General features: G+C 45.9%; 1 protein-coding gene across 1 annotated transcript in view; it reads right to left on the reverse strand.

Moving 5' to 3' along the window:
• CLSTN2 (calsyntenin 2) overlaps nt 1-24,176 on the reverse strand; it is a 435,481-nt gene that overhangs the window by 265,766 nt on the left and 145,539 nt on the right. The window contains exon 2 of the mRNA XM_004588347.2: nt 13,034-13,156. Within this exon, the coding sequence (XP_004588404.2) occupies nt 13,034-13,156 (123 nt within the window). The remainder of the gene's footprint in view (nt 1-13,033; nt 13,157-24,176) is intronic.

Genomic DNA, 24,176 nt, shown 5'->3' on the forward strand with positions numbered 1-24,176 from the left:
ACATCTATACTGGGAATGACAACCCGGCAATAAAATGAACCGACTATTCAACCAGGCAACAGACCAGATGAATTTCCAGGGGATAATGTTAAGTGAAAAAATAAAAAAAAAAGAAAGAAAAAGCCATTTCAAAATGTTGTTTACAGTAAAAGTCCATTTGTACAACCTAGTTGAAATGAGTAAATTATTGGAACGAGATCAGATAAGGAGAGACTGGGAAGGACGTTCAGAGGTGTGGGATCCTTGAGGTGGTGGCAAGTTCTGGTGGTGCTGCTGGGCACACTACCACTGGGGACACTGGGACAGTGGGACACCAGAGCCTGCTGGTTAGTGTAACCGCATGCAAAACTTAAAGTTCCAAGTGAAGCAGCTCAGTGTTGAAGCACCTTTGCTCAGTGCTGTGCCCGCGTTCCCTCCACCAGGCTGTTCCCTCCTTGGATCACCACGAGCCCCAGTGAGCACTTCCCTCCCCAGCCTCTTTTTTCCTTTTGTGGGCAGGGAAATGCAGCCATTGTGGTGGCCTTGCTCTAAGCATGAGAGGGCTCCCAGGAGTAGCTTTAGTCCCTGCAGGGTGCAGCCTAAGCCGCAGGGATGAGGGAGAACTCCAGCGTCACGCCTTCACTACCTCCACACAGCTTAGAAACAGCTTGCAACCCACTCAATCTTTTTCAATTCAAATCAGCAAATATTTACTGAGAACTTCTAATCTAGAAGGTGTGCTAGGACCTAAGCATAGGCAAGTCTGCTCGGTATGGTATGAGCAGCAATTAAAAAAATTGCATAGAAAGTGGGGCAGAACCTAGTGTTAAGCCCACCAGCAAACATGAAAGATGAGAAGAGCAAAAGACAGGTGGGCTTGAGCATATAATACCGGGGTACTTCAGACATTTCACGAACAATGAAATTCAAAGATAAATATATTTTGTTACAAAAAAATTGAAATCTTTGCAGTTTTGCATAATACTTGTTTTCATGAACCTTTGGAAGATTCCTCCCATTCATGAATTTCAAATTTTTATCCCCAAATAAACTTAGCTTTGCATTTCTTCGTGAACCTTTGGAAGCATCGTTGTATAGCAATCTATCAGGCATTCATTCAGCAAACTTTAACTGCCACCCCCTCACTGCTAGGTGCTAGGAATACAAATGAATTCACTCCCGTTTAAGGCCAGTGAGAAGGTAGACTCGGCCGCAGACAATGGTAGCCTCGTGTGGCAAGATCTGGGCTGAGGGCAGCACCTCAGGAACTGGAGGATCACCAGGATGGATGCAATAAGGATGCCGCTCTGAGAAGATGATCCGTATCACATGCTGTCAGTGCAGGGTCAAGGGAGGCCTCCTTTGAGGTCAGTGGAATTACAGCGACACACTCAGCACCTTCCTGCCATTGGTTGAGCAGCCAGGGCTGCAAATCAGCTTCAAACACTGTAGTCTCGTCTGATTGACCCAGTGTAGGCATGAGAGGTGAGGGAGTAAGGGAATAGACACCACGGAGTTGTTGAGAGAGTAGAGAATCGTTATACCTGAAGCAGAATTGAAATGACAGGAATCGGAGTCCATAATAGGGGTCAGCGTTGGCCAGAGTAGGGGTCACTGTTGGCCAGAGCAGTGATCAGCGTTGGCCACAGCAGGGGTCAGTGTTGGCCACAGCAGGGGTGAGAGTTGGCCACAGCAGTGGTCAGTGTCCACAGCACCAGTAAATGTCCACAGCAGTGGTCAGTGTCCACAGCAGGGGTCAGTGTTGGCCACAGCAGGGGTCAGTGTCCACAGCAGGGGTGAGAGTTGGCCACAGCAGGGGTGAGAGTTGGCCACAGCAGGGGTGAGAGTTGGCCACAGCAGTGGTCAGTGTCCACAGCATGTAAGACACCACTTGGCATGCCAACACCACAAATCAGAGTGCTGGGTCTGAGTCCTGGCTGTGCGTGATTCCAGCTGGGAGGCCCAGATGGAGTCCCTGGCTCTTGCCTTCCTTCTGGCCTAGCCCTTGCAGGCATTTGAAAGTTTGTCTGTATCTCTCTCTGCCTTTCAAACAAAAGAATCTGTAGCAAGGATTAGAGTGCAAGGTAACTGCACGGAGAACTCAGGGCCTCATTTGATCACATCACTCGTGTTTAGAACCTGGGAACATCCATCCACGTTCACAAAAGGAAGCCTTTATAATAAACCAGAAAGAACAGTATCACAAGGAGTCCCAGGAAGTCCCTACGTGGGAAGGCCAGAGGAAGAGGAAGGGCATGTCTTCCTTGGCTGTGCAGCCTGGCTCAGTGTCCACCAACCAGGATGGCCACTAGCATTTCAGCATCATGGCAGAACAACAAGCGCAACTCAAAGCTGGACATGCCCCGGATGTGAGAGAGGGACGGAGCTTTGTCACACAAAGGCTGGTAGACCTAGAGTTTCCTTGCAGATTGAATAGGCAAGAGGAAACCGTGGCCTGGAGGAGTGGCCCAAGGACATAGTGTGTATGTGTGGTGGCGGGGGGTAGTGTACAATGAGTGTACATCTGGCATCTCACCCCTCCAGGGTTTCAAGACACACAAAAGGGACAGGGACAAGGGGTAATCTTTGTGCACTGGATTTGGGGATAAAGAGTACAAAGGTTTAATTCACAGCCTAGAATCACGGGAAAGGAGCTTTTTCTAATGTGCTCTCACTTTCCAAACTTGATTTTTTAAAATTCTTGTCCTTTAAGTTTTGCTAAAAGTATCACCAATATACAGGAAGAATCCCTACCACTCAGGGGGGTTCTTATTTCCAGCAAGACGTGCAGAGAGCTCTAGTTTCATAAGGTCCAGGCCACCCCAGCCAGCTGTTGCAAGGGATGTCATTTCCAACGGCACTCAGCTAGAAAGTAGACAAATAATAATAATTTTTAAAGTTGGTAGATTATATTGAACTTGGCTTAACAGGTCCTCTCTCCAGACCACAGGAAGGATGGCTCATAAAAATGTAATTAGTTTATGTAGACTGTCAAGGTTCACGGGGGACAGCTGGCCTTTGATGCCTCGTCTGTGATTACAGGCAGCTACAAGACAATAAAATCGAGTTCTGAACCCAAGCCAAGGTATTCAGTGATCTCACTCCGTACTCTGCCAAGCAGAATGCACTATAAACGCCTGCTTGTACTGTAGTTCTTCACTTTGGAATCTCAAGCAAATCTTGGGCATGTAAGACCTATGTGCATATGCCCAGAATTCCTTTTAATGTAAAACCACTGATCTTTTGAATTCATGTTCTTAATTAATATTTGTGGCAGGCTCCAATTCTGGACCAATTCAATACAGTCACCATGGTAAGCCATGGAAATGGCTCCTGGAGAAAGGATTTCCAAGAATTAACTTGTCTAAGCTTGGCTATTAAATGGTCCAATTACTGACAGTCATCATTGATTTCGCTGTGATAATTACCAGCTGCAGCTCTTTAAGAGGATTTGGCCAGTGCCCTCACTCCCAGCCCTTCTTCTGCATCTGCCTCTTGGTCTGAGTGGCTTGGACCCTTCGTGCCCCTGTAGCTCAGAGGACACCTGTGCTCCTGGCTCCCTAGGAGCAGCATCCCACCAACAGACGTCCTCAGCCGTTTCAGGAGACACAGTGGAGGCATCAGTCTAGTGATCCCTTCAGGATGCCCTGAGCCTCTCTTCCCCCTACCTCTCCCTGAAGCCAGTTGCACCCATGTCTGCAGACCACATTCCCACATGCATGTCCTGAACGGTTCATCAACAACCCACTCTTTGGACTCTATGCTTGCACAGGAAGCCAATGACCTGTGTGGTCTGGAGAGCAGCCCCAGCGTGTCACTAGGTCTACTATGTGTTCACCATGAATTAAGGGTCCACTCCAGGCCCAGCTTCAGCTGGGTGGCTTGAGAGCTGACCACCTAAGGCAGTGTGTGGGAAATGCCAGGAACAGGCTAATCTACTTGCCAATGATACATTATCATAGACTTAGTCTTAGAGACGGGTGTCTCCACACTTGGAGCCTGACACGTTGTCTAAACTGCTCTTCCAATAGAAATAGCATGCAACTTTGTTGGGCTGCTGATTGTTCCTGACGTATCCTATGAAGACTCCTGATTTTAGAGCTCCTGGCTTAGGACGCTGACTTCCTGTTGAATCTACTAGACACTGGCTGGAGACCCAGATGGTGGGAAAAGACAAGTAGGTAACAGGCAGCAGTAGAGCATGCTGCTAGGCCCCTTGGGGAACAGAATCACTCTCAGAAGTACTTCCCCAGCAGGATCTCAGAACTGCTTTGGGCCAGGGGTTGCTACAAACCTCCAACCTCCAGTTACTGTCTTGAATGGCAGTGTTTAGTCAGATGCACTTTTCCCTGATGGGCATGTGAAGGAAGAAAGCTGATTTACAGGGCCTGCATCCAGTCCTGATGAGGCCCACATACTCCTCAGCTTCAAGCTAGGAGCTGTGATAGGGCACTACCCTTCGTGGGAGGGGGTGGTGTGCAGGGAAGCAGTGTCCCAAGACAGTGATAAACATATTGTGCATGGGTCAAGGGTGTGAATCCTTGTGGCCAAGATGTGGGCTGTGACAGATTGAGCCCCACTGAGCCTCACATGTCACCTCTGCATGCCCTTGGCAGGCCACTCCTACACCAGCTCTGGGAGTGGTCAGGTGATTCGCTCTAGGCAGTGGCACAGTCATTTATAACGCCTGTCACCGGGAGATACACGCACACTGCTTCCACATTCCTGTGCCATTGGCCCCTCTGCAAATATAGCAGACATGGCAGGAGGATATCTAGCAAGAAGAATGTGTCATCCCAGCCGAGGTCACCCTAGAGCAGGGAGTCTCCAGCCTAGCTGCCCACAGATGCCTGAGTGAGTCAAGGCAGAGCTGCCCAGCGAGCAAGTGGACACATGAACAACAATGGATGGCTCGTCATTGTGCAGCCATGGTTAATGAGACATCTAGTTTGGAACTGAAACTACACCATTTCCACTTGTTCTGGAAAAACCACAGGCTATGGCTTAACCTTAGTCTTGACATCTATACAACGGAGACACTGACACTGCCTATTCCGGAGGGCCACCACGAGAAGTATGTGGCGTGATGACCATAAGGTCGTGTTTGGCATGCAGCAGCAACTAATACAAGTCAATGCTCAGTGCTGCTCTGTGCAAGTTGCTTTCTACAGAAGGATGTGGGACTGAAGGGAGACGCTAAGGCTAGACTCTCCACCTACCAAGCTGTGCGTGCTCAAGTGGGACATTATCCATCTGTAGGAAGGGGCACCTGCTTCTAACTTTCACAGTGGCCATATGGGCTGGCAGCAGTCCTGCTATTATTATGAATATCAGTGTTCACTTTCGATCCTGTTTTTCCATAGCATTGTGATTAACTTGCAGACTCACAGAACTTGAAGTACTGGGATTCAAGTGCCTTTTCCAAGCTCCCTGCCAGCGCCAGTTCTCAAACGTTCTAACCTGAGACTCTACCTCTCTCCTCTCAGGGCGGTCTGCTCACCCGGTCTTCCTGGACTTGCTCCGTTCCAGCTCCTAGGAAGTCCTTCAGTCCCGGCAGACCGGGAGTGTATCCCGCTCTGAATACCTTTTCCTCATCAACCATATTTCAATTCATTTTGGAAAGTGTGAAACTTGAAGACAAAGACTTAGAACCACATAAAATATAGTGAAAGTGAATAAAAAATACCCCAGTATCAGTATTTAAGGTGGTTAGCAGGATCTTAGGGGTGACTTTTGCTCTGTTATCTATTAGTTTTTCTTTTCTTTTTAGTGATTTCCACATGTATTCGAGTGCACAGGTATGGGTCTCTGTCTCATATTATTCTGGATTTCCAACACAAGCAGGGAAGTTGATTCCAGATGGTTCTGGATTGGACTCACCTCAGGACTGCCTGTCAGGTGGCGGCTCAGAGAGCAGAGTGGAAGGCAACCCCAGTATAACCAGCTGGCATGCACTGGCAGCACCGCTGTGAGGCTCCTGAAGATGGTTCCCCTGCAGCCAGGACTGCTGGGTGTCAAGGCCACTGAGCCAGACAGACTGCAGCCAGCCGGGTCCCCTGCAGGTCCTCCTGAGGAGGTCCCAGAGGGAGTGAGGTCCTGCTGCACTGATCCCTCCCTGGGGCCTCAAGGCATTCAACCCAGGAACTCCTTCATGGTTTTCGATGCTTCCACCCACGACTTTAATGCCTACTTATTTGCATTTTAAAATTGGGATTTCAAAAAATTCAAATGAATTTATTTAAAAAGAAAATGCAAATGAAAACCAACAATACTTTCCTCAGAAAGTAACCTAAATAAAACATAACAGGATGTTTTTTTTTTTTAAAAATCCCAGTTCAATGTTGGTGCCTACAGAAGATTCAGTGATAGAACTGGCTCCTGTGTTATCAAGGACAGAGAACAGCAAGTGGTTGAGAGACAGAGGAGGCATCCCGAGCCTGCTAAGCAGCACCCTCCTCCCGGACACAATCAGAAAGATACGGAATTCCAAAGGCACGACTTGGCATGGAGTTTAGCATCCTTCATGCCATGTCTGGGTAGGGCGTAAATTTCCCATAGCCAATTAGACATGCTGGGACAATCCATGGGGTACGGAAGCAGAACTCACACTGAGCCTGAAATCGGGCTGATCCACCCCAGCCGAGGAACTTAGGCCTGCTCACGAAATCTCCCCAGGTCTCAAAGCTGTCACCCGTAAGGCAGAGCCATAGCAGCCGCTCTTCCTCTCTCACGGCGTGTGTGAGCTCTCAACGTGGCTCGGTGCGTGCAGCAACTGGTGACCATGTGTGCATGTCTGTGTCTGTGGATGCACACGTGTTCTAACGAGAAAACACATGGCTTGACAAGGTCTGTAAGTATCCTAAAGGGTAAATTACAGGTGGGATATAAAAACATTTATTTTTCTCAACTAACTGGTATTTACTTATAGAGTTCTGTGTGATTTTGAAGCTACTTTAAATGACATTACTCACTGTCCCTACAACATCACGTGATCAAACAATGTAAGACAGTACGGCTTGACAGCAGAGCCGTAGAAGAAGCTCAAACCTCCCTTCCTTAATCATATTACCATTAAACCACTGTACTAAATGAATCAGACACTTGTGGTCTACTGACAGTGTTCATAATTATGACTCCAGTGGTTTTCCCTGTCACCACTGCTACAACGTGGAGGGTAGGGTTGAGCCACTCCACGGGACACCTGTGAGCCATGCTGTCCTGCTGTGTCCACTTGGGAGACCCAAACAGAGCTTCCTTCTGGCTCCTGGCTTTGGCCTGAGTCAGCACTAGCTACGGGGTTAACCAGAGGATACAAGATCTCTTTCCATCCCCTTTCTGTCACTCTTTCAAATAAATAAATTAATAATAGTAAAAATAAAAAGTATGACCTGCTGGTCAGATACTGGCTCTAGGGACCCTGGCTTGGTATCTTATTTAAGCTACACAGGAACTGTAGCAGCTGCCTCACCACTCCTGCTCTCAACAAGAGGAAATGGCCACTGCCCCTTCCCCAAGAGAAGGTCAGTGCCTCAAATGCAGCATCACCCAGCTAGGGAGCTGGAAGAGAAGCAGGGCCACTGGGATTAGAACCGGCGTCCTTATGGGATCCCAGTGCAGGCAAGACGCGGACTGTAGCCACCAGGCTACCACGCTAGGCCCACAATGTCATCTCTTGATTTACAGTAATATTTCAGATAGACCTATAGTTGTTAACAACCTCCATCTTCTCATTCTCTATAAGACAACCCCATGTGTTAAATCCCCAGAAGGCCTCAGCCATGAAGCACTGACGGGATGCAAGGCATAAATGAGATCCCTGGGAAGGAGCAAAGACAAGCAGGAGGTGGACGGGCACATGCTGAGCAGCACAGGCAAAGAACAGGTGTTGACAGTGGAGGGAAGGGGTGTCCCCTACTGCAAGCGGTCCACGAGCAGCTCGTCAACTCAGGCCAAATCATGTCCCTGGCAATTTTCTGGGCAGTCTTCAGAGAGTTGGCCAGCCTGAGAAGCCAGCCAATTATGCCTGATAATACTCTGCAGCCTTGTCCTTAAAACGACAAGTCCAGACTGGCCCAATGGAGACAAATGAGCAATTCTATTATCTCTGAAAGGCAGTCTAATTCCCTTTACATGCAAAAGTCTCCACAGCTTCCTAACAGGCCTCAGTGGGGGCACATGTAGAAATTAATAAGTTCACGGTGTGCCCGGCATGCTTTCATTAATATTTTTTTTTTTGCCAAGCAAAAGACAGGATTTTCATTATTACTCAAGGATTTTTCCTGTGTCTGATCCTTCTAAGAAGGCCAAGTCTGCAGAGCTCAGAGATGAGCCTGAGAACGGAGTCATGTGAATGGATCTGACTGAAGTTGGAGGGGGTTTCATTCACTCAGCATCAGCAGCTTTCCGGGCAGCTGGGGCAGGGATGAGCAGGTCTCATCACCAGAAATGGCGGCTCAGAGCAAGCACCGAGAAGCCCTGGCTCCTGTCCAGCCCAGGTTGGCCTGATGTGGGCTTCAGGGCAAACGCTTAGCTCCTGTGGAAGTCAGTTCTCTCCCCTAAGAAATGGGCAGAGAGAAAGCATTGGAAAAGGAAATATTTACTCAACTCACTACACCTTTAATGATTGCACCTTGAGTCACAGACATTGTGTATGCTCAATCAAAGCAATAACCCTGGAAAGCTTATATCAGATGACGGTAGTTCACTGTCTTCCACTATCACCACCACACTGGGTCACACCGTGAACTGAGCCATCTTCGGCTAACTCCACCATCCTGGACCACACTGTGAACTGAGCCATCTTCAGCTAACTCCACCATCCTGGGTCACACCATGAACTGAGCCATCTTCAGCTAACTCCACCATCCTGGGTCACACCATGAACTGAGTCATCTTCAGCTAACTCCACCATCCTGGGTCACACCATGAACTGAGTCATCTTCAGCTAACTCCACCATCCTGGGTCACACCGTGAACTGAGCCATCTTCGGCTAACTCCACCATCCTGGACTACACTGTGAACTGAGTCATCTTCAGCTAACTCCACCATCCTGGGTCACACCATGAACTGAGCCATCTTCAGCTAACTCCACCATCCTGGACCACACTGTGAACTGAGCCATCTTCGGCTAACTCCACCATCCTGGGTCACACCATGAACTGAGCCATCTTCAGCTAATTCCACCATCCTGGACCACACTGTGAACTGAACCATCTTCAGCTAACTCCACCATGCTGGGTCACACCATGAACTGAGGCAGATGAGAGCCAGGCAACGGAGGCTCACATGGCGTGGTTGTACCCGTAACTCACTCAAATTTCTTATTTTTAATTTATTTTTGATAATGTTAACACAGTTGATCAGGGTTGGAAGGATCAAGGGTTAAGGAAAAGTGGGTGTGATCACTGTTTCCAAATTTTCTATTTCTCCTGCCTGTTTCTAGAGGAGGGGAGGAGATAGGCAGTGAAGCCATACCCTGGTTCCCAACCACCCCAGTACCCAGGGATGGGGAACAGCCACTCAGTATCAACCCAGGGTCCCAAAGTGTGCACACTCCCAGGGTTCTGCCAGGTGGTTTCAATAGTTCTGAAATGCTGTCAATCTCACTGTCCAAGGATGAGGAAACCCTTCTGCTTTCCACTGGCTAAAGCAGTCGATCTTACAATCTCCATTTGTTCAGATTCTTGCTGTCATTGTTTGGCTGGAGCAGTTGTCCAACTCGTTTTGTCCTTTTTCCTCTGCTATGGTATCAAATGTCCTCTGCAGACCCCAGTGGCCACATCCTCCACGCGCATCAGGGCCTGCCATCCACTGCTCTGTCATTTCCACTGAGGAGGACCGGTTCTTGCAAGTGGGCCCAAGGATCCAGGCCCTGCCAGACACCCCACCCCCAGGGCTCACAGACCCAGAACCCACTGCACAGTGGACCCAAGAACCCTCCAATCATGGGCCTCACGGATTCGGCACCCACTGTACAGGCAGGTCCAAGGACCTGAGGCAGATGACCAGGCCCTGCCGGCCTTCCCAGCCCTAGAGCTCACTGCCGCAGCACCCACTACACAGGTGGACCCAAGGACCTACCCACCACACACATCTGGAATTATTCAACTTTCACATGTTTCAGGACTTCAGACTTGTTGAACAATTAATTCCAAGTCTGGAAATCCAGCAGAGCAACAGAAACTGAAATGTTGAGATTTATTATAATAAACAAGGGAAATCAGACAACTGCCTATCAAAGAATGGCAAATTACAGAACATCCACTAGGCATTGAGTCATACAGCCATTGCTCAGTTGTAGCAGAAAATTTAAACAAATGGCAGCTTTTCATTAGTTGAGTGAGATAATTTAAGTATCACTATTAAGGTCTTAATTAACTTTATCAATGATTACATATTCATCTGATCACATTATATTATTCGATTTAACTAAATTTATTAGTATTAATAGCAAATAAAAAGCATAATAATTTTTTGAAAAAAGATTAAGGAAATGACTGGAAGGAAATACAGTGCAGGACGAAACAGGTGCTTTCTGGTGGCAGGAAAACATAATTCATGTGTTGTCTGTTGCTGTGACTTCCACACTTTATGCAAAATGTTCACTGATTTTACACTCAAGAAACAAAACATAAAGCTAATTTATATCCTTGGATTGTGTATTTATATACAAGTGCATTCACTATTGCTATTTACTGAAAGTCACGTGAGATCATACATGATTAGTAGACTCTCTAGGTAAGACATGCTTCCTGAAAGATGCTTTTCCTGAAAGATGTTTCCTGAAAGATGCTTTTCACAAGATGGAAGCAATAAACGAGACAGAGCAAAAAGTGATAGGGACCCAACTACCTCCCACCAAGTGCAAAGCTCACCTCAGTGGCTAGACTGGAAGCAGAGACACCTGGGGAAAGGGCGGGCAAAAGACCCACAACCCCAGAACCACAATAAGGGGGCGCCAACAGTCACCACTGACAGGGACCGGTGATGGAGCTGGCAGATACGCATTTTTCAATTTTATGAGAATGATAGCGATCTGAAATAAATCTTGAGTATTTTCTTTTTAAGATAAATGTTTTAAAATAAATGCCTGCAGCATGGATGGATGGCCACTGCCTATGTCCTGTCTTAGAGCAAGTCATAGATAACACCGGGAAAAGCAGCTCTGACCACTGCAAAGAGCACCTCCAATTTTCACTCTGAAGAGCTTGGAAGATTATATTTTGATGCATTAAGCTCGCTTGTTTTTAAAGGCAGCTGCAAATAATAGGAAGAGCATAGGAATTGTCTTCAGGTAGAAATAACCGATCAGCACTTGGCTCAGAAATACAGTTTAGTTTTAGGATATGTCTGAACACCTGCGAGTACAGCCAAGAGACACAGCGCAAATGCAACTTTAAAGGCATCTGATGGGTTTATGATTTAACATTTTGGTGAATCCTCAGAAGAAAATTTTAATTGTGTTTCAGCCTTCCAACCAAGAAAACTAAACAAAATTTTGTGCTTCCGAACTTCCAAATATCAGATCTTTTTGAAAGGTATTCTTCTAGCCGAATCAGCACTTTCCAGAGCCATGAGCTCCAGTACAACAGCCTGGTCAACACTTGCAGTGTCCCTGTCCACTACTGCTGGACATCCGAGACCGTCTCCCCACAACAAAATGACCTCATCACATGTGCTTACTTCCTGTCAGGGATGGAAAGAAGAACAGGAGGTCCCAGAGGGGCTCCTCGCTGGGCTGTTTGGGAACACAGGGCACACTCGGCCCCAGAGCAAAGCCACAACTCAACTCTGTATGACCTGAGTCATCAAGATAAACCAGAGCCTAGATTCTTATGCCAAATCTCTTACATCTCAAAGCTGTCTTTATTTCACAAGCACATAGCGCACGGCGAGCCAAACATGATATGACCCTAAGGGCTTTTGCTTTACAATCAATCCCAAGGTGGTGGGACTGCCGGCTCATTAATCATATTAGTTATCATTTTCTGAAGAAGAGAATGAACTGGCGTATTCCTAAGCTGGAAAGTAAGGTTTGGGAACAACTACTCTTTTATGGAAAAGACAGTGTGGCTGCAACACTTGCTGAGCGTTGGGTTGATTTTGGACTTCTAGGGGTGCAGAAACACCCCAATACCAAACACCATGAAGACAAGAGCGAGTTAGCTTGCTGGATACCATTTCACTCCCCATACAATATGGACAAAGCCTTCTGCTCAGAGTCCAGAGTGCCACACCACCCCTGTGCTCTGCAGCAAAGCCTGTGCGTAGCCTTCCCGCACCGCCTAATTGCCCCCACTGAAAGCACCCACCACGCCTTACTGTATTTCATAATGAAAAAAACGCCTTCACAGAGATTATCTTTTAAAAGTGCAAAACAGCCATTTTTTTCCTGCCCAAGTAGCTTATAACACAGCAGACAAATTGTCAGGAAAAACGGACTTCATCATGGTGAGAACCTCTGCCTGACACCCATCCATCATAAAGCAATCTTCTAGAAGTCTTGAAAACCTTCATTAAATTTCCTGTCTTTCCCCTGACAGTTATAAAATGTTAACAATATTACTCACACTGCATGCATCTTCAGGAATTCTCAGTCCGTCACTCCTCCATGCGGCCGTCACCCATCCTCTTCCCGCACTGCCCCAGGCTTGACTAGACAGGGCAACGTGGCTCGAGGCCACGTCCACCTGGAAGCTCACAGGAAGGCCACCCAGCCTGTGCTTCCTGACTGCCCTTTCCCTGCCTCTAGCCAATCCACCAACCTCCAAGTCTCCATCCATTCATGGCGTGTGAGTACTGGACACAACGGCTCTCCCATTTCACCATGTTTATGGATCATCTCTTTGGGGGTAGAGGAAATTCTCCTAATAACTTTACTAGCCTAACACCTCCAGGGCCAGGGGTCACTCTAGCAAGTTACTACCCCTTTAAGAAGCAAGGCATTGCACTGGAAGCAACAACCAAGAGATACAAAGTCCACCAGAAATAAGGACACCATGTTAAGTCCACACTTGAGTGAGGACTACCAGCCCTACCAGGGCATCATCTTACCTGCAAAAGGAACAGGTGCGTCTTTATCCAGTGCTACCAGAGGTGGGTCCAAAATGACGGTGTCGTTGTTCTCAGTTATGACTCCATGATAGGAAGTCTCAATCCATGGCTTGTGCTTGTTGACTAGAAAACACAACAAACATCAACACTGGAGTTATTAACCCACAAGCATATTCACACCATACAATTTTCATCCAACAAAGTCATGTGGGATATTGGGCATCCCAGCCCCATTTTATAGCCAGGGCACCTTCAGGACAGATTCGAAAGCCTACTGCAGCACACGGAGATGGAAGGCAGCATTGAGGCACGCCCATGGACTTACACTGGACCCAAACTCCATTATGTCTATGTCTAAAGGTGCAGTACAGAGAGCTTGTTACGAATGGATTTAGTGGGACATGTTGTGCAGGTGCAGCCAAAGACACCACCTGCAATGCTGGCATTCCACCCGGGCACTGCTTGGTGCCCCATTTTCCCACTTCCAATGCAGCACCTTCACAGTCTGCAGAAAGCAGGTTACGCGGTTGGAGCTTTGCCACCTATGGAATAAGCCAGGATGGAGCTTCTGCCTGAGCCTGGCCCAGAACCAGTTATTACAGCCATCTGGGGAGTGAGTCAGCAGCTGCAAGATCTCCCTCTCTTCCTCTAATTCTCAAAATAAATAACTAAATCTTTTTTTCTAAAAAGGAAAACACTTTAAACTTTAATTTACAAATGCTACTCATCTATCAATACATACTGCAAAGTTTACTGTCAGTGAAATAAAATGAATATATTATGGGCTTGTGCTTTACTTTCCGGCCACAGCCTAATCTCAGCCATCATGAGCAATTCTACATGGAACACTTCTTACTCAGAGGCCCCCTTCTCCTTTCCACACCAAGTTTCCTCGAAAAGTTTGTTGCAGAGCCCTTCCAGGACAAGCGGTGACCTCTACAGGAGCCACTGTTGCCGAGAGTCAGTGTGGTGGGGTAGAGACTCACGCCTTGCCAGTCGGGGGTCTTGGCCCCAATTGTCTCTGCTGATTGAATTATGCCCAGGAGAGTGAGCAGCTCTGCCCATGGCAGGTGTAAGCAGGGCAGCAGGCTCATCCATTCCCGTGAGTTGGCTTGCAGACCAGTGTGTCATTACAGACCTGGAAGAATTAGAGCTACCTTGGGTTGTTCCCAAACTCCTTCACTCTTTTGTTTGCCATCAACACAAATGCATTGTAAATAATTTGCCACTGTTGGGAGATAGAATTAATCGTTTTCCCCCCTTAATTAAATCCAGGGGCTTATTCATTAGAAATGTGCACAGAGCCCATGCTAGGAACTCAACTAGTTTTCTGATTCATTGTGCCACTTGGCCCTGTGGAAAGCAATGGAACCAGAGGCCACTTGGCCCTGTGGCAAGCAATGGAACCAGAGGCCACAGTTCCTGGCTACAATTGGCTGTTCCTAGGCGAGCTGAGCATCATCTCAGAGTTTCACATTGTGCCATTTGGCCTGGTGCCAGGTGATGGAATCAGGAACCACAGTCCCTGGTTATCCCCATTGCTCAGCTAACTCTGACTATGCCTAGGAGAGTGGGCAGCATCTCAGAGTTTCAATTTCCTGGCCTAGGAAGTGCCCAGGACCCACAAGCCTGTTCTGTCATCCTGACATCTTGTGCTCACAGGACATACCACCTTTGCCCTTGTCCTTGCAACCCTCACACTCACAGCCTGCTCCCTGAGCAGCGACAGGGTCTGCAGAGGGCAGGTTCCCAGAGGGTCCCTTCTCAGTGAACAGCAGCCTGGCTTCCCTGCTCTCTGTCACCCCCACCTGTTCCATATCAAGCGTTTGCATACCACAGCAGTCCCTGTACATAAGGTGTTTTATGGGAACTGAGGCTTACAGGGTTTCAAAGCCACCGATTGCGGAGCACAGAAGCTCTCACCAACGTTGAGACTTTTCTCTCATATTCAAGCCTCCCTCAAACCCTCTGGACATTTCCTTTGCCAAAGTTGTAAAGGTTTGCTTTGTATATGTTCTTGCTCCCAGATGACACCCTCAGAGCCACACTACTCTGACCATGAGGGTGTCCTTCAGCTATTGTATCAGCTACTTTCTCTCCTTGGTGGTCCTGTGGTCACTTCAAGGACAGCATTAACTTGTGTCCAGGCCAACAGGATGTTTACTTTTTCACTCCACTGATGGCTGAATCACATTCCATTTAAGCCTGCATTATTTTTGGAGACAGCCTCCTTTGTATAATTTTTTATTGTTTTTTTTTAAGCTTAATGATTGCCATTTTACTTCTACTGAGTAATGAAATCAAGAACCCAGTCGTCCTATAGCTCATAAATAATTACTCCTTGCTCATTTAGAAAATAGAGATACTGAATTCTGAGCACTGTTGTGAAAACTGAATGAAATAATAGGCAAATCTAGTGCCCCTGTCACACTGCAGGCCCTCACACACCCTTAACCCAACAGCCCACTTCAGGCTCCTGGACAGTCCTCCTGGAGTTCTCGCTCCAGTCCCAGTCCTTCAACAAACACATACGCAGAACCTGAGGATGCAGCGAGCATGGAAAACACTGAGATAAGATGCAAGAAAAAGCCCTGGGAAAAGGGATTTCACAACAGTCAATGTTCCTTGATAATTAACGCTGCCGGCAAACTCTAGAATGGCACTTTCTAGATTAAAGGACTTTGACAAAAACCTAGAGCTAAGATCCATGATGGAAGAGTGGATGCTCTATCACTGGTAGTCACAGTGTCCTGGGGTGCTGATCAGTGCTAACCAGTGCTGCCGGTGAGAAGTCAGGCTGTATTCACAGTGAAGGGACACCAGGGAAGAAAAGCCTACAGAACCAAACATCCTACTAAAACTAATGAAAGAGTTGGAAGGTAACAAGAGAGAAAGTGAGTATATAAAAATCAATAGCACTTCATGTACTAACAATGAACAGTTCAAAATTTAAATTAAGTATACTGTTACTATTGCATCCAAAACATAAAACAGTAATATTTTTCACAAAATGCTTGCCAATATCTATGCATTAAGAAAGCTCAGACACCATGGAAAGAATTTAAGCAAGACCTGCTGATGTCTTCATGCAGAGACGGACAATGTTCATGGCTTGACAACACAGTATGAACAAGACACAAAATATAAATGTGATCTGTATATTCAATGCAAGTCCAATGAAAATACCAGCAGGATTTGCTAAATCATAAACTATTTCAAAAATTATATGATAATGAAAAGGACGTGACATATAAAAGTTAATTCTGGAAAAGAAGAGCAAAGTTGGAGGAGTTCCATCACTGGATATCAAGTCTTGTTGCAAAGCTGCCTTCATCGACAGCCTGCCACTGACATACAGAGACACACATATGGTCCGCAGGAAGGAGAGACTCAGAAACAGACACCCATATGGATCATCAGTACATTTCCTCAAAAGCTTTCAAAAGACCTCCAGTGAGTGGGTAATTTTTTGAAAATAAAATGCCCAAATTCAAAAAATACACTGCTCCTAAAGGCTATTTCCAACTGGAGTGAGCAGTGACTCAGGAGCTATGCTGCTGCCACAGTGCCTGGTTCAGGCAGTGTGAGTCCAACCTGACTTCCTGCTCATCCGGGGAGTTGGAAAACGACCCTTCCTACACATGGGTCCTTGCCAAGCGAGGGGAGAGCCATACTGAGCTGTGGGCTCCTCGCTTCTGGCTGGCCAGCCTAGAAGTGTGAACTTCTGGGAAGTGAACAGTTCGATAGAAGATGTATTTCTACCTTCCAAATAAAATAACAATGAATACTTCTAGATTTAAATAAGTACACAACAACTTCAGCCTCAGACATAAGCCCTTAAGCCCTTTCTAAAAGAAAATCTTTGTGTCCTTGGATTTGACAAAGATTTATTAGAAGGGACAGATGAAATAAAAGGTAATTTCAAATTTCATAAAAATATGATCTTTTATTCCTTTTAAAAGTCTTACATGGTGTGGGAGCACTTATTTAAAGCCACAGACCAAGAGAAAGCATTCACAAAACATCTCATAAGGGACTTCCACCCAAATTATGTAAATGGATCTTGTCATTTAATAATCATAGAAAATATCCTGATAAAAATTGCAAAAATGTGAACAAGTCTGTCACCAAAATAAACACAAAGACAGCAAATTAAAGCATAAAGATATGTTCAACAACAGCAGGCATCAGGGATATGTCTGTGAAAGCCATGGGAATGTTATGATCCCCTTGAGTGGCTAAAACAAAGACCGAATTCCAATAAAGACGTAAAGCAAGCGGAATGCTCAAACAGCACAGCGGGGTAAGGCTCTGATGCAGTTCAGGTAAGCCACTGCTTGGGGCACCGTCATCTCACAGGGATTACTGTCTTGCGTCCTGGCTCTTCCATTTGAATTCAATTTCTTCCTAGTGAAACTGGGAAGGAAACAGTGCCCAAGAAGCTGCTTTGGGGGAGGAAGCTACAGACGGAGTTCCTGACTCCAGCCTGGCTCAACCCCAGCTGTATTTCCAAGTGAGCGTGTTTGGAAAGTACACTACCAGCTGGGAGATTCTCTCTCTTGTCCCCCACCAGTGTGTGGGGGAGGAGCAGGGTGTGGTGTGTATGTGAGTATGTGTGTGTGTATGACTATGTAGTGCGTGTATATGTCTGAGTATGTTTGGTGAGTATGTGGTGTGTGTGTGTATGACTGTGTGGTGTGTGTATAGTGTGTGTGTGGTGTGTGTGTATATGAGTATGTGTGTGTGTATGACTGTGGTGTGTATGGGGTGTGTATATGTGTGAGTGTGTGGGGGGTGTGTATATGTGTGAGTGTGTATGGTGTGTGTATCACTCTACTTTCAAATAAATAACTTAAAAAATAAATACCAGTAATACAGCCCATTTTTAAAACAGTAAGCAGTCTCTTACAAAATGACTTAGCAGTTTCATTTCTAGTACTTGCTATAAAGAAACAAAAACATAAATCATACAAAAGCTTGTAAATGATCCTAAAATCTTTATTCAAAATAGAACCAAATTGGAAATTAACATGACCATCCACGAGTGAACAGATTTCCACATTGCAGCACAGCTTATCTAGATAACGAACACTAATTCAGCAATAAAAGAGGCCAGCTACAGATCCATAGAACAAAATGGCTAAATCTCTAAGATGTTTCACTGGCAAAACAAAATCGAAAGAAGTCAGACAAAAACTTAGTCCTATGTTATGGCATTAGTGTGACATTCTAGAAAATGTGCAGGTATGGGGGAAGGGGGCAGCGCGGTAGGTGAACGGTCAGAAACTGCTGTGGCCTGGGTTTTGTGACAAGATGGGACTGCAGAGGTGCAAAGCATCACCTCGGTTGTGGTGATGCTATTCACACCCAGTGAGTGTGTGCATTTTCAAAACATACTCAACTACACCCATCACTGCACTGCCTTTAGCTATGTGGCTGATTCAAAAAATGAGCATGATGAGAAAATTATGCACAGAATTCCGTTTTTCATACCAAAATGAATTTGTCCTTTATGTTGTTGTTGTTTTATAGAGATTTATCAATTTTTTTTTGAAAGTCTGATTTACAGAGACAGAAGGGGAGAAAAAGAGAAGCGAGAGAGAGAGAGAATGAGAGACAGAAAGAATCTTTTATCTGCTGGTTTGCCCCCCAGATAACCACATCAGCCAAGAGCTGGGCCAGGCAGAATCCAGGAACTGGGAGATTCCCCACATCTCACACATGGGTGCAGGTGCAGCAGGTACATCTTCCGCTGCACTGCCCAGGCCATTAGCAGTTATCTGGATCGACAGTACAGCAGTGGGGACTTGAACCCACATTCGAGGTTGCACTTCAGGCAACAGCATTACATCCCAATGCTGGACTCAAACTTGCCCTTTGGATTTTCCACAGACATGAGCTCTCCTCCTACCTACTCACCACTCTTTCCCGAGGAACTGCGCACTCCTAGAGCAGCAGGCAGTATCCTTGCTATAATAACATTCACAATGCCTGACACAGTGCCTGACACAGGGCAAGTCACTGGCAAATGAAGCAAGAACTCTTCTGCTTGCTGGCACCTGCAGTATCTGGAGCAATTAGCAGTGCTAACTGAGTCAGTTGTGGAAGCATCCCTACATCACACAAACAGAAAGTCTTAGGGTGACATTTCCCATTACATAATTAGAGGCAGCATTATTGCTTGCTAGCAGTACCAATTAGAGAGTTTTAAATACAAATCCCAGGTGTGTGACTCACGCATGCAAAATTTCACAGAAAACGGGCCTTTCCCGCACTGTCTTCATTGGACTGAAAGGTATTCGAGGCAAAGACGTTGAGTCAGTCATGCTTCGCTGTGTGGTGGTGCTTTCAGAGGTCAGAGCATCTCCTTCTCTTCCTTCCTCTTTTCCTTGATTCATTCTTCCTTTCTTCTTATTCATGTACACCATTCCTACATTCTTCTCTCCACACATCACTTTCTATCCATGAATGCTCCACTGTTTGGAGTAACGGTATTCCCAGTGTCATATTTAAATTTCTCCACGGGAGGACCACATGCCAATGTCCCCTTAGCTATTGTCACGTGGGCCAGGCCTCAGGTGGCCGCACCCAAGTGAGGTTGTAAGTGGTCCTCACACAGGTCATCTGGATTAGGCCAATGGGCTGAAGTTCATCCTGGATGCCTGCGATTGAGTAAAAGCAGCAAGGGGCTTAATGACAAAGTTTTCAGCCTACACACCAACTGCACATCTTAGACACGTTTTCCAACCCTCCCAGGCCTCCATGCTTCTTTATTAAATCCCATGGGATGGTCCGAAGGAGGATAAAACGAGGCTTTGGATCAGAGCTTACTTATAGTGCCCACTTATCACAGCATACAGGCAACAGCTCTTTGATTCTGAACCCCAATGTCCAGTCCAGGATCAGGACCCACACAGGACTCCCTGTGCTCCCCAGTACACAGTCCTCTGACCCAACCCGCCTATTGCTACATCTGGACAACAGGACCTTAAGCTTCGCTCCCAGGGATTGGAAAGATTCAGTTAATAATATGTGAGAGCTAGTCAAGAAAAGATGACTCAGAATAGGATGCAGGGAATCAAATGGGTCTGATTGTTCAATGCTCCTGTTCAGGTGCTGGTGCCAACGCGCTCATCACACAAATGCCTCACCTACTGAACAACGTTACTGGGTTGAAATGTGCACTAAATTATTATATCTATAATTCCTCAAGATTGTTATTACTTCATTACTTCATACTTCACTGCATTTGAAACATCTTTAACCCCTAAAACCAGCCTTTAACTTGCTTTGGAATTTATGTTACTGAATTTAATTGTCTAAAACTCCTTTTTTAATTGACACTGTTTTACCAGAACCACTGCATAGCTCATCAGCAGCTAAGGATTTGTGGTCATGATCTCATTAAATCTTTACAAGCCCATGGAGTGGGCAGTACTGGTCCCACTTCATGGATGAAAGAATGGAGGGTCACAGGGCAGCTAGAAACCCTTTCAAAGTCATGGTCCTGAGATGGAAGAATTCAAACTCCCACCTTTGTTGGTTACTCTTCCTCTGCCCAGAGGGCAATACAGCATGTATTCATCTAAGCCTTACATCAGGCCATTGGTCTTGGTACACACACAGAATAGACAAGACCTAAGAGGCTTAGAGAAAACACAACCAGTAGGATGTGTGTGCACATCTGTGTATCTTTACACCTGTGTCTATATTAACATGTAAGAGTATGTGTGCATACTCATGGCATACATACATGCGAGTACTACAAATAGTTGCGGGAAAAGTGGAATTGGAAGATCAATGTGGGGTCAGTATTGTGGAGCAGTGGATCGCACTGCCACTTCAGATGTAGCATCCTGTATTGACATGCCAGTTCAAGTTCCGGGTTATCTCCTTCCAATCCAGCTGCTTTCTAACGCACCTGGAATTCAGCGGATGATGGCTAAAGCATTCAAGTACTTGACCTCCTTGTAGGAGACTCGGATGGAACCCCTGGCTGCTGATTTTGGCCGGACCCGGAGTGGGCTGCTGCAGGCATCTGGGGCGTAAACCGATGGGTGTAAGATCTTTCTCTACTACTCTGTCTTTTAAACGATCAAATCGTTAAAAATAAAATGTAAGCTTTTTGGTGCACAAATATTGAAATCTCTGCATTCTTTTATGGTGAATTTTGTGTGAGTATTTTAAAAATCCTCGTGCCTATACGTACACACACACACACACACACACACACACACACACCAGCTTGAACGATTTGTGTTGGGGAGTTGAGGAATCACACCACCTGCAGGCTGAAATCCAAGGCAGGAGACAAGTCCCAAGCAGAACGGGTTTCTTTCTTTTATATATATATATATTTTTATTAATTATTTTGCATTATGTGACAGTTTCATAGGCTCTGGGAATCTCCCCACCCCTCCCCTCCCCTCCCCCCTGGTGGATTCCTCCACCTTGATGCAGCATTACAGTTCAAATTCAATCAAGATTCTTGGTATACGCTTGCAATGGGGAAATCTCAACTGAACTTGAGCTGTGGTTATGCAACAAGGTGGAGGAATCCACCATGGTGGGAGGGTTTGGGGAGGGGTGGGAGAACCCAAGTATCTATGTAACTGTGTCACATAATACAATGTAATTACTGAAGTTAAATAATAAATAATTAAAAAAAAAAGATTCTTTCCTTGCAAACATATACCAAGCATGGAGTCCAGCTACTTATTGTCCTTCTGAGATAACTCAAGTTTGGCTAATAAAGCCTTTCAAATGACCAGCTGTGGCCCAACCACCATGTTCACGGCATCTCTCTTATGTGAAGTTAACTTACTGTAGATATGAGCCACACCTACAAAACACCTTCACGGCTATGCCTGCATTAGCGCTTGATTAAATAACCAGTTCCACAGCCTGGCTTGTTGACACCTCACAAACTAAAAATGTTCTGTTCAAATTGAGAAGATTTAATGGGATATGGCAAATTCCTCTTAGCCTCAAAGAGAAACAGTACATTTTTGTTTCTCTACTGGAAAACTAATAAATAAAACCTTCATGGCTTCTGCTATCAACTGTGTTCTAGAAGGTAGCAAATGTGTGATACATTTTTATTGCAAATTCTATTTCATGCCTTTGATCCCAAGATGTTCAGGACTACGGATGGCAATTATCTGGCTTACGGCATATTCACTGCGAAAAGCTAGCCTGCTTCTCAATGCTTTGGGAAGAGAGCTCCGGCAAGCCAATTTCACTTTTTATTTATGTGGACTGTTATCTGCATTTCTCCAGCTCCGGGTCCATCCTGGGAAAGTGTGAAATATCCAAGGTACAGAACAGGCCAGAAAAAAATCCTCCTGTTTGTCCCCAGCCATATACAAAATCTTAATAAAGCTGAAAGTCAAGTGCTTCAGGCTGCTTCATAATTAGTCTTAAGTACCAGTGGATCAGGTATGAAGGTGCTGTGTTCCCCAAATGTCTGCTCAGCTCAGCTCAGGATGGCGGGGGTAGCGGGCACAGGGGTTCTAACTCTCCCCATGCCCCTCCATCTACATACACGTTCAAGTCTGAATTAGCCTATGCTTCCTCCTCCCTTCTGGACATCTCCAACCTAGGAAGGACACACAAAGATACACATATCCTTGTCTTTCTTCTCTCAGTCAGTGAGGAAAGAACTGGGCCTACAGGGCCTGCAACCCTAACCAAGCATAACAGCTCTTACAATAGGGTCCCTGAGACGCTCTCAAGACAAAGGTAAAACACTGGCTTGCTTTGTTCTCATTCTCTGGAGTCTGTAGAGGAAGACGACATCCCAACAGTTTGGACGTACAAGCAGTGGGATAATCCAGCCGGCTTCTGCTAAGCTGAACACTAAGCCATGTGAAAAACTGTAAGATGATGGTACCTGCTATATTTCATTGTTGAAAATAGTTACTCAAATTATATTTTGACACTAGATTAATTACTAAACATATTTCCAAGTTTTAGCCATCATATATATTATTATGATGAATAGAAATAGGCACAACACAATATTTCTTTGGGGTTATTAGTGATACTGAAGGGTGTTCAGTAGTGGTTGTACCCACTACTCCGACAAGGAAAGAGGAAGGGTGGTGGGGGCTGATGGGCAGAGAAGGAAAGAGGAGCAAGGTACAAAGGGAGGGAGGAGAGCAGTAAGACTCGCAGAGTCAGCTCTTAGATCAATGATGTAGTAACGAGACCAGTCATTTCTAGCTGTGAAGCAGAGGCAGCTTGCATACCAATAGCTGTGCTGCTGTGTAAGTAACAGAACCCCTGATCTGTTTGGGAAAATGACGGGGAACATATTCTCCTGCTGGATGAATTTGAGTGTATGCTGTCAGGAGAATAATTGACTGAAATCGCCGGCCTTCTATCTCGTGCAACCTGCTTGGAGAAACCGCCATAAAATAAACTTCATAAATCATCCCTGCAGAAGGTGTCAAAGGTTAAAAGTGCTGTGTTGAATTTTTGAAATAAATTTGGACTCCGAATATGCAGAGCATGCAGGAGGCAACCATTGTGTCTCAAAAGAGAGTGAGGGGTCTCAGCAACTGGAAATGACAGCTCCACTTCTGAGCAGGGTCTCTCCTACAGGCAAACAGCACAGGCACCTACAGCCACGAGCCACTCTCACCGCGTAAGGCATCTGCCCCCTTACCACCACTAAGCAGGGGGCTGGCTACCAGAAAGTGTTCCCAAATCTACGTTAAAAGATCACGAATGACACAATCATAATTTATAATTGTGGTGTAACGAGTTACGCATCTAGTTATGACCCTGGCGTGCTCTGCTAAGGCACTGGCTTGAATTGTGGCTGCAGCTTTTTGATCAAGAGCCCTGAGGATGTACCTAAGAAAGTAGTGGTGACTGTCCTTGGTCCTCACCAGCCATGTGGATGGAGAACTGGTTCCTGCCTTCAGGATGGCCCAACGGGGCTCCTGGGACCATCTGCGGAATGAACAAGCAGATAGGATCTCTCTCTCCCTCTTTCAATTAGAAAAAGTAAATAAATCTTTTTTTAAAGATCATCATTGAATGAGAGGTTCTAAGGATTTATAGCAGCTATTTGGGCAAAAGCCTATATACATGGCTTTTTCTAGATTGTAAATTGTATTAATGATGATTTCTTCTT

Source organism: Ochotona princeps, chromosome 30 (assembly GCF_030435755.1).
Source record: "Ochotona princeps isolate mOchPri1 chromosome 30, mOchPri1.hap1, whole genome shotgun sequence".
Lineage (NCBI taxonomy): Eukaryota > Metazoa > Chordata > Mammalia > Lagomorpha > Ochotonidae > Ochotona > Ochotona princeps.